At 28.8% G+C, this 12,219-nt stretch overlaps 1 protein-coding gene across 1 annotated transcript in view; it reads right to left on the bottom strand.

The window, feature by feature from the left end:
* LOC103574498 (otoferlin) overlaps nt 1-7,801 on the bottom strand; it is a 35,074-nt gene extending 27,273 nt beyond the window's left edge. Inside the window, exons 1-7 of the mRNA XM_053739322.1 lie at nt 7,634-7,801; nt 7,393-7,534; nt 5,961-6,114; nt 5,041-5,212; nt 2,234-2,423; nt 1,735-1,940; nt 1,008-1,176 (exon numbers count right to left, since the gene is read on the bottom strand). Of these exons, the coding sequence (XP_053595297.1) occupies nt 1,008-1,176; nt 1,735-1,940; nt 2,234-2,423; nt 5,041-5,212; nt 5,961-6,114; nt 7,393-7,534; nt 7,634-7,801 (1,201 nt within the window). The remainder of the gene's footprint in view (nt 1-1,007; nt 1,177-1,734; nt 1,941-2,233; nt 2,424-5,040; nt 5,213-5,960; nt 6,115-7,392; nt 7,535-7,633) is intronic.
* Nucleotides 7,802-12,219: the final 4,418 nt, after the last annotated feature.

Here is a 12,219-nt window from a genome sequence, read left to right as displayed (position 1 = left end):
TTGCTTCACTAATTCATGTTTAGAGAGTATATTAATCAATATTGCAAAATCAGTTTCTAAACTCAGACAAAAAATAATAATTTAATTATTTGAAAAAAATGGATAATTTTCCTTGAAAAATATTTATCGTGAACTACTCTCATGTCACTTATTCAAACAGTGGTACATTTTTCACTGGCGATAAGTGACTATTCACTACCAAATAGTGATTTTCACTAATTCGATTCTAGAGAGTAGACCAAAAAAGTTGCAAAATGATTTTGAAAAATAATTGTTATAAAGCTCTATATAATAGTATATTTTGTACTAAGAGATAGAACAAGACGAATCTAGATGAGGGTGAAGTTAGCTGACAGTTGAAGCAACTAGATTAAAGGCTAATATTGTTAGAAACTGGGTTATGCGTGCATCGCGATTAGCAGCTGAAAAGAAAAAGAAATCAAAGTGATATTATTTGTTTCCATGTATTATTTCAATTACTAATTGATCTATCGTCTATAAACTCGGGTAACTTCCCTGGTAAAAATGAATCGAGGCGTTGGCGAGTCTCACGGAATCAAAGCTGGCGCTAGATGACAAATAAGGCAGCCCTCTTTTATTTTTCTAGGCAAGCGAGCAAATGTCGAAACTGCGTCAAATGCCTATTCAGTCAGTCGCATAAAACCAATTTCATACTAATACGAATTAGCAGATTGAAATAAATCAATTTCATTACTAGCGATGATAATGGTTTATTTCATCTGCTTAATTAATTTCAGACTTATTGGAATATCATTTATTTATTATTAATCTCAGAACCACATGTCATTTCAATAAACCGACAATCGAATTAGTGAACGGACTATTGACCAAATTGACTAAATTCAACTGGCTCCAGTCTTGTGACATTTAATTCTGATCATCGATGCAGATAAATATTAATATTCTTTTAAAATTTTATCCAATTATTCCACTAACTTATAAAAAAAAAAAAAAACTATTAAAATATATATGCTTAAACAACTTACTCAGTAAATAATCATAAGTCTCAGTATTACAAGGAAAAATTTTGCTACCAGCATTGCCGATATTTATTTCAAAACTTATAGGCTTTCTCATAAATCTCGATCGATCGATCATATTAGCATCGTAAATAATTCCAACTAGTAAATACTCTTCTGTCGTCCATAATCGATGCTAAAAAAAATAATAGTAATAATAATAATTAGTATAGCTATTTAGACATAATTAATTAGATTAACCATCTCTTCAGCACATAATTTAATTGCGTAACTATAAAATTTGATATTCCTAGCATATATTAAGCAGTTATTTTTTAGCCTAAGGCGCGAAAATGTCCATCAAGTCGTGAAGGGTTGGGCCGTTTACAATTGCGTGACAACCCCTGCTCAATAGCTCATTATACTTTCTTGTGATAAAGAGCTATTATGTAATTATATACCGTATAAAAGTTGGAAGCCTAGTATTAATAGATTACACGACAAGAAAAAAACTTAAATTAACTGGGGACATTTTATTATTTTTTTTTATTTTTAAGTCTTTACATTTTTTAAAATGGCTTCAAGATTAATTATTTCGGGTACTGGAGTTAGAAAAATTATTTGAATTTTTTAGCGTTCAATTTATCTTAATCAGTTCGAAGTAATCCGGAAATTATAATAATAATAATGGATAAAACTAACCGACAGCACGCATGTTATTAAAGTAAATTTTAATTAAATAAATTTAACTTGCCTCAATGATAGAAGCTGTTGGTTCCGTATCCACTCCTGGAATAATAGGAGCTCCGGAATCATCAATTTCTGTTTTCAGAGAAAGGAGCACTCTACCTTGATAAATAGGTCGCGTATTCTGACACTTAGTTGCGCACAAACATTCAGGACCCTCGTTTGCACTATTGTAAAAATGAACAAAAGATGGTCCATACGTCGGTAGAAATCCTTTTAATTTGATAGTAATAATTAATTAAGTATGTAAAGGAAAGCAAAGGGGCAAAATGAGCAGTACGGGGCACCTAGACTTGATAAAAAAAATTTTTTAATTTTAAAGCCGGCCCACAATCTTTTATTCAAATTTAATTTAAATTTTGACGTCTTTAAATTTTGCAGGTTGGCCCATTTTGCCACATTTAAAATTTTTTTTATATATAGGGGTCGTATTGATCCCGAATATTTTTTTGAGCACTAAAATAGAAATAGAAAAAAGAACTCACTGTATTGATATTAATGCTTACCATATTCCCCAGACTTAGATAACTTTGCGAGGTTGAGTGTGAAAGTTGCTAGTGTTTTTGAACGACAGCTATCAATTCTGTCTTTTATTGCGATTCTAGCGCGATACGATAGAGGTGGAAACATTTCGGTGAATATTATTCTTTGATTTAATCTTGGAGTGTAAGTTGCACTGTGCCAACTCGTTTCACCCTTTATAAATATAAGAAAATATTAAAATTTTATTTCTTAGTATGATAAAACTGCTGAGATTCAGCACGAGCTTTTTTTCGTTTTATCGCTGTAATAGGATTATAAAATATATTTTTCGAGACTGAAATCTCACTTTTAAGGTGTTTTCTTTATAGATCTTTGAGTGATTTGTAGGATCATAAAGTGAGATTGGCGAAATTCAAAAAAGAAAAGTAATGTCAGTTTCAACCGGTATGTATGTAATAAAAAAATCGTGAGTAAATCTCAGAGTACTCTGTTTTAAAGCCCTGTTACTATACTTTAAAAGCTTTTTTTTTCTAATGTTACATTTTTTTTCTGTAACAAGTCGTTCAACTTTTACAACAGACTTATTCACTTTGAAGTACACTTCTGTATTTATTTTTAAGTGAAAAAAATGGATGATTCTATTTCCACTTTCTACGAGAAAATTAAAAAATTTTCGCGTAAAAGAAGTTTTAGGTTTTTTTTGGATTTCAAAATAATAATTTTTCTGTAGTAAACTTTTATTAATAATAGAAATAAGAACAAAGTAATTCTGCTAAAAATAAATATTAATATTTTATACCTCTAAAGCCGAGTGTTGTTTGTGCATGTTGTGCGTTTTTAGTTGGGTACTTTTTAGTTACATTCACTTAAAATCGTATCTACGCTCCAAATAGTAGACTAAAATCCTATGAAAGAACGAATTTACAAAGGGAATGTAGTTATAAATAAAACTGATGCACTTTCAGATATGATTTGACATTGATAAAAAAAAATGGTTTCAATTCTCGTGTAGTTATTTATTGCAATGTATGTATACAATCTCTAAATAATTTGGAGTGCTAAAAACGTCTAATCGCGTCCATTTTTTATAACTGATAAAATGTCATAGAAAGCAATTTGAAACAACTTCATTTTTTTTAAACCGACAATAAATAATTGAGATTAGATTTTTTTCAAATTTGAAATCTGTATTCTCTGAACATGAATAAGTAAAATAAGCGAATATTCACTAATTTTGAATGCCCATCGAATCACTTTTTGAAATTAATGGTTCGGTTTGCACTTGGAATTAGTAAATATTAACTTTTTTTCACCAATTCATGTTTAGAGAGTATTGATATCAATTAATTTATTTAGATTCTCTCCTTGGACCTAAACATTTTTAGCGATTTCCTTTTTTCCATAAAATACCGAAATTTCTTTGAAACTCAAAATTTCAAAATTTTACTGTTTGATAATTTGTCTTTCTTCAGCTGTAACGTGTGTAGATTTAAGTGATAAAAAAATTAGATTTAAGTAGATCTAAGTAAAATGTAGAATCTGTCACCGTAAATCTTAATTATTTGTTCCCGGGAATCCGACAAAAACGTGTTAATATTTTTTTAAATCTATTCAAGCTACTAAGCTTCGGAATTGAAATTAATTAAGATACAGACTGTTATTACCGTTTTTACCTCGACGTGATCAGAAACATTAGAAGGATTTTTTGCAACGTTGCCAAAAAGCGGTCTAAGCTCTTCCGCTTCCTAATCTCTATTTAATCGAGTGTTATATAAAAACAAACTACAATATTGTGACTAGGAAAGCATACATGCTTTTTGATTCTAAATCTGTTACCCCCTTTTGTGGGTGTGCCTAACGTACACTTTATCACACATGCCGATTGATAAAAAATCCGTCAGTATTTTACTACTACTTCACGCTTATTATTACGCTTGAACTCAGTTTTCCCAAAGAAGAATTGTTTTTTAGCTTTAAATTTACCTCGACGGTTTAAAACAAATGAATAATTTTTATTCTCTAGTTCTATATACGAAACTTCTTTTATTAATTGTCTAGATAATTTTACAAATCGATATTAATCATAAATTTTATATTTGAATTGTATTTAAAGCTACGATTCATCTAAAATGATTTAGTCATGAATAAATTAATTAAATTTACTGAAATCGCAGAAGGCTCAAATTTATGAAACCCATTTTATAAAATTTAATAAGCTATAGACTAAAAATAAATGAATAAAATTTTTATAGAATGTCATAAGCTAAAACTGAATACATATTTATTTACTTATCAAACCGTTGAATTTTTTTTTAATAAACGCATTAATCAACCGTTGGATTGATATCATTTTATGATAGCGAAAAAAAGGTAATAAAAAAAATTGACCACATGTATAAAGATAATCGATCCGTCTGACCAGACTATGGTACGTGTATAAGTGAGCCGATCGATTCGGGTTAGATGGCTAGCGAACGAGTAATAATATATTTCTGACTAACTCAGCGACATATCGATCATTGCGGGAAATATGTGTCGAAAGATATTTATAGCATATGAGTAGAAATAAAACGAGTTTGTGAATAGTAAATTATCATGTAATATTATCATATAGTCTATTAGTTTGTATGTAAGTTAAAAATCAAATGGATGTGAGAATATTTTTTAATTTACCGCGGCAAATATTTGAACTTAAAAAAAAAATCGGCCTTCATTGTTAGTCGATGTCAAATTTTTTTTTTATGTTTAACTTTTATGACATATAGATGTATATTTTATTTCGTATGCATAGGTATTAGTAGATGTCAAAATATCTGTCAGTTGAACCCACCTTCATTCCAGCGAATGATATTTGAATAAACGGATTAACAATGTTATCAGCGTCCGCACAGCACTGACTCGTATTTTTACATGACAATCCATCTGCTCGGTAGACACTAAATATGTAATGTGCTTTTTGACGTCCAGTTTCAAAAAAATTAGCTATTGGCATCAATAAATTTCTGTACACAAAAATAAAACATGACAAGCAAATAAAAATTTATTTTTATTGAGGAGAAGAAACGTGACCTATCTACATTTTGACATTCAAAGAATCGGGTGGAACGTTTTTTTATCGCACTCGTACAATAAATGAGAATTTTCAAAAAAAAATTTTTTAACAAATCACAATTTCAAGTAAACGATAAAAACAATTTATTTGATGGTTTGAGCCTTCCTGCGAACAAAAATTCGTTCCAAAATATTCCAAAAATATTTGACTTCAAGAACCTCTGAATTTAAAACAGATTGGGACTTCAAGTTAAACTTTTTTGGAACTTCCAGGACTAGGAGTAAAAAATGTAGTTGATTTTGAGCTGTATGTGGTTTCATTTTGGGTTCAATGAGAACGTTTTTGAAACAAAAATTTGAAAATGTACATTTACAACATTTTTCCCTTCCAATATTTAAATTTTCGAACTTTTTTTAAACTCGGAAAACATGTTTCAAAAACGGTCATCTGGCTTAAAATTCATTTGCATAAAGTTTGAAATCGAGTATATTTTCTACTATTAAAATCCTAAAAGCTCAACTTGATTCTAATTTGCCCCAAATTTAGAAGTTCTACATGTCGTACTTTATTAAAAAATTAAAATATTTGAAATCAAATAAAATTGATTAATATCGAAATGGAGCAAAGTCTACTTTGAAAATTAATAATTTGAAAAAAAATTTTATCCTTAAAAAATTATATAAATTTAAGGAACAAACCCTTCAATATCTTCATCTCCATCACTCTCCAAATGCATCGGGATAGTCGCGCCCTTAGCATTGATACCAATGTTACATTTAACGTACCCTTTTGGACCACCCGTAGGATCTTTTGGATTCGTGAGCATTGCCCATTTGTGATAATACTCATGATCTAGCAATGGTAAGGCAGAAAAAATTACAGTGCCCTGACTTATCTTTCATTAAAAGTTTATTTCTATCAGTCGGTAATATCTAACCCCTCGAAATTTACTCTTATCGTAAAATGATATTCGAACTTCAAATAATTCAAATTTTTACTAATAGATGATACGATCCTATTGATTTTTTAAACAATCAGCTAATTTTTTCTTTATTAATATTTTATGCTTAGTCTCTTAGCAACTTTAACTATGTCAGGGTAACTTAGACCCCTTAAAATTATATTTAGGCATATTGTCATCAAATTTTAGATTGTTCTCGAGACATCCTATTGTGCTCAATCTACTATACAGTAAAATTGAGCATACATTTGGCTGTGAACTAAAGCTCTTATTTCCTACGAGCGTGAGATGAAAATTCATAAGCAAAAACTTTCTGGAACGATGACTCAATATAATAAGAATTTTAGACCAAAAATTGATAATAAACAATTCAATTTTTTACTTCACATAGAATTTGTTCATTTCTCACCTTCTCGTTATATGCTGCAATTTATGTCGAATTAATATGTAATTTATATCACTGTGATATCAGAAGTTAAATATCAATTTTTGAACTAAAATTTTGGTTATCTGGTCACGATCAATTTAAAATTATAAACCGACTATTAATGACAACCGAAAAAGTATAATTTAGATCTACGGATGTTTAAATCCTGTATTCCACTCAGATCAACGTACATGAAATTATTCAAACTTCATACATATCTACAGTGATATCTATAGCTCTATTTAGATTCTTGTACAATTCCTCAGATTTATAATTTTTTTGAAATTTTCTTATTAAGTTCTGCACTCTATATCGTAAATTCAACTTTTTTAAATTTTAGATCTCCATTAATATGAATAGATCTATTGAGATTTATGTAGATCTTCTCGGATCGAGAAAATTGCAAATTCGTTTTTTTTAGTCCCGAATGTAAATTATTTCAATCTATCAAGAGCTACATGATCTAAATATATTTAAATATATCTATTGATATCAATATAGATATAAAATTTTAAAAAATCATATCTTGTATCCTTCAAATTATGTTTTCTTCGTCACGTATAGAAAAAAAAATTATTCAAGTCACATAATAATGTTATATTCAAACTGGCCAATTGATTGCTACCCTGATAGGTTAAATTATGCAGACTAACTACGATAAATAAAATAAAATAATAATTAAAAATGCAGCTAAAAAATGATTATCTACCAAAAATTAAATAATTAATATTCAATAAATTACCAGGTTGATCCCAAACAGTGGAAACGTCAAAAAATATTCCTCCATAAAATTTGAGTCTCAAACACCGTTTCAAATAAACTGATATTGAAATCCGTGTGTGGAGAAATGTATCAAAGTCTCCGGTATAATTGAATATAAAATACTGTGTTCATAAAAAATTTATATATTTTATGAAATAGTTTTTTATCGACATTTTTTTTTTTTAATATTAATTAGAGCTAGAAATAAATAATAGATTTACGTCGTTGTAATACGGTGAATCAGTACGATTTCTGATGACGGTTTTTTTCTTCTGATGTCCGACTTTAACTACGATCATTGGATTGCCATTTTGTGCTAAATATTTAGCTTCGATAATAGTAATAGCCACTTGATAAGTTCCATGTTTGCCTTTTCTTTTTCGTACCATAATTATTATAATTATAAAATAACCGCTGAAATAAATAATAAAAATATATTTTGTTAGTATTGTTCTTTTGTTTCACTAGTCGCTTTTTATTTTCTTTCGTATAAGCTGAGAAAAAAGCCATAAATATTACAATCGACGTTATCGAATAGCAAAAAATGTTGGTTGGGTAAAAGCAAGTTGATTAAAAAAGGAAATAAAAGAAATGGAAAAATAAAGCAAACAAATAAATAAATAAACTATGATATCAAGAGAAAGGTGAAGGAGAATCTTTACGACGTCGTTAGATTTATTTCGCCAATTTGTTGGGATGGGCGCAGGTGCGGGGTCTTATACAGTTTTAACTCGGATCGATTTCGATGGTATGTCTAAATTGGTCCTTCCAATGTCTCAAGTCCAGTCTGGTGCTGCTGCATCTAGATCAGTTTTAAATTTTACCAGCAAAAGGTGCCGGCGATTAACTCCAACCCTTTCTGAAGCTAAAAACATATAAATTAAATGTCGAAATAAACGATTAAAAAATATATAAAAATTTTAATTTAATTAGAAAAATAACATTGATTTTTATTTATCAACTTTAACTGACTCGTGATATGTCAACATAATTGTTAACGACACACTAGTTGACACAATGTCAAATTGATAATGACAAGCACTACGTGTAAGCTTCTCATGTCAATCGGTTTTAGATTGACAAATATTAAAATATGTTCATTTCTACTTTAGCATATTGTTATTATTTTTTTTGTTAGTATTACTGACGGTTATGATCGAATGTTCGTTGACTCTTTTTTTATTTAAATAAAGCATACAAGTTTCCAAAAATTTTATAATTGTTTTTTTAAATTTTTCCGCCAACTCGCGAAAAAATAATTAAGACCCAAAGAAATCTGAGTGAATCAACGTAAATCGAATTTCTTTTCAAATTTTAGATCTTTGCTAGATATCAATAGATCTCTTGAAATCTATGTAGCCTTCTTGAAATCTAGAATTTTTTTTAGATTTTGTTTCATGTCTCGAAATCTTCAAAATTGGAATTTTTAATTTTTACTTCAACATTTTTTCGTAAATTTTAATGTACGCAGATCTAAACCATGAAAAAATTTAGATCCACGTTTCAAAATCTGTTGATCTAACTTTTTTTTCTCCATTGTTTCAAAGTTTTGCAGAGTTTTTAAAAAAAAATCTAGATTTTGAGAAATTCTCCAGCGAGTTTGAGAACTTTTCAAGAGTTCCTTATATATTTTGTAATTTTCGAAAATATTTCAATCAGAGTTCGAGTTTTATGAAATATTTCATTCGACTCAAAAATCTTCTAGATTATTTTTGATAGTTTTCGAATTTTAAAAAGTTATCCGTCTGATTTTTTATTTTTAAAGTTTTCCGAGTAGACTTAAAATATTTGGCGATATGCCATACAGTTATAGAATCTTCTAGAGTATTTCCCATAAACCCAACCTCAAAAAATACCAGATAGTTTTCAAATTTCATAAAATTTCTCAGTCGATTTTTAAATTTTCTAAAATATTTCCGAAAATTCCAGATTTCTTCAGTTTTTCAAACAGTCCAAAAATTTTCTACAACATTTTGATTAAAATAATTCTTAAACAAACATCTCAAATCATATTTCATATGATTATTATCATTATTTTGTCTTTATAGTTATTGATATCATGTTTTATGTCAGAAAAATATTTATTTAAGTATTTTTATATTACCTTTCTAAATGATGCAATAAATTTTAAATGCTTGTGTTTGTATACAAAAAAAAATTTATGTATATATTTTTTATAATAAAAACAAATTAAGAAATAATAAAAAAAAAAAGTATAGTACAAATGCGAAAAAATATTAAATTACAGCAATGAAAATAACTCAGAGCTGAAAGAAAATGCCGAAAGAGAAGCTGCAGATGCGTTATCGGTTTACTGTCATACAATGAGATATGAGGTATAATTTTGTTGATGTTTTTAACATGAAATATATCTATATGTTTATATACATATCTATATATGTATATATGCTGTAGCACCAGAAATTACTTGGGACTTAAAGTTATATGACAAACACACAGGACGACGAGATGGGGACACCCATGGAATGCCGACCGTAACGTCGTCGTCGGTAGCCGGCATTCTTTGTTGAAATAAATCGGCACATTTAAAGAATTTACGAAGTAGTAGTTGGTGATGATGACAACCAGTGGTTTACACACACAGGCATGCATACTCGCAAGTCATGAGTTACGCTTGTCACTCACTAATTTACTATTTTACTGGCGATTCAGATTTTTCATTTAATGTCCACATGTTTTATATTTCAATAAAAAAAAAAAAAAGGGATAGTGGGAAGTAAGATGAAAAAAAATAAGAATATTAGCAAGTTTTTTGGGGTTTTATTATTTTTTCGGGTAAAAATTTTGGTGTCAATGGATGGTCATTAATACCATGTCAATGTTAACGCCACGCTCCGATTTTACTTTTGGGGTTGGTTTTGTATGCGCAGTTGTATATAAAACTCTTATGTAAGAATAGAATGTAGGATTGAGAAAACTATTATGAGCACACAGTTAGTTTAGCCACGTGTCTTCACAAGTGGTAAATTGCCATCATTTGGTTTTGTTAAGGGATTCAAGAAGTCCGGGTAGTTTATTCTATTCTACTGATTACCACATTTTTATATTTATTCCAATGTCAGTTATTTATATTTGTTTAAATATTGAGGCATTTATTGAGTATTTTCAAATATTTATTCAATAATCAAAATCATTTACACAATAGCATAAACTTTTTTTTTGATAAATCTTCTTTTTTAAAATTTTGTACTTTTGAATTTTGAAATTCACAATAGCTATAGATTATGCTAAAATTCTAAATTATGCAAAACTTGAAACCATAGAGCAGAGGTACTGTTTTTGACTTTAGGACCAATTTTGAATGAATCCAAATATGGAGCAGTGGCTATAAATGGTACTTCTACCCTATAGATTTAAAGAAAATTAACAAATTGGCTGTCAAATTTCAAAACCCAAGAGACAAATTTTTGTCATAGGTTTGAATTTTTTTTTTTTTAATGTCTTTAACTGATACATTTTTCAAATATCTAAATAAATTTTTTTTATTAATTCTGAACAGTTTATTCTACTAAATTATTGAAAAAAAAAAAACAAAAAAATTAGTCGATATAATTAATCCAAATAGTGATAAATTTATTATTGAAAAGATAAAGCAATGATTTTTATAAATTTCTCACGTGATTTAATGAACCGTAGAAACAAGGACGATTTTTAATGCACAAAATTTAGTTAATTGTTTTGGGTTGATAATAGCCTATAGTTTTAGTATGAATAAGTATATACATGTGAAAGAAAAGAATGAAAGAAAAAACCAAAGTATGCAATAGAAAAAAAGAGGGGAATAAAGTCTCAGTCTGATGTAAAATATACAAACAGATTGTAGTAATGGATGAGGTATACAGTGCGTGTTGTACAAATACGATATCGGGTTGAGAGGGTCGCGTTTGTGCACGTGATCTATTGAAAGGATCACAGAAAAGAGAATGAGCGAAAAAAATAAGCCAGAGAATGAGAATGAGAAGGAAAAAGTGAGATAAAAAATGAGTAGGGAAGAGAGGGAGAGCTGAAAAAATATATAGCCAACACCCCCGACAGTGAAAAAGCTCCAGGGTGCACGCCCGCTCTCGTGCCCTTAACACTTACCAGGGTTAACTTACATACCTAACTACTAATACGACATGACATACGTTTTTTAACTTCCCACATTTTATTATTATACTTTTTTTTAGTAAAAACGAGTTATTTTTATTGCAATAAATTCTGTGGACTTTTATAGATAAAAATATAAATCAAGTTCAATTTAATATACGGTCAGTTTTTATTTTTTTATTTTTCATTAATAAATAGTTAATTTGGAAAAAAATTTAAGATTTATCACAGATTTAGACTCTATCTTAAACTTAAAAAAATATATAAATATGTTGATTTGCTGAAATCAATTGATTACTTCAATCTTAAAAGAAAATGAATATAAATTTTTTTTAACTCCATACTTTCAAAAAATTCCTTCTTTCCTGTCTTAAACGAAATTCCGAAGTAAATGGAATTTACATATTTCGGTTAATTATTTAAAAAATAAATAGACGCTGCGACTAACAAAGACTGTGGAGAACGAAAATAAAATTTTCTATAGATATTAAAAAATAAATCTTTGCATTGAAATCGTGGGAGGATAATCGCGTGGGAAATTATTGCAGCGTTTTCAACTCTTACATATAATACCATATACCATACGCATATTACCACTTGAACACGAGTTTTGACTTTTAAACCCTCACATATCGAGTAGACGCACGCGCAAGCCCTCGGTTATTCGCGTATGTGCGCGCGCACCCGCATCATCATG

This window comes from Microplitis demolitor, chromosome 5, assembly GCF_026212275.2.
Source record: "Microplitis demolitor isolate Queensland-Clemson2020A chromosome 5, iyMicDemo2.1a, whole genome shotgun sequence".
Lineage (NCBI taxonomy): Eukaryota > Metazoa > Arthropoda > Insecta > Hymenoptera > Braconidae > Microplitis > Microplitis demolitor.
The sequence above is the reverse complement of the archived record's forward strand: the minus strand, read 5'-3'. Positions and strand labels throughout refer to the sequence as shown.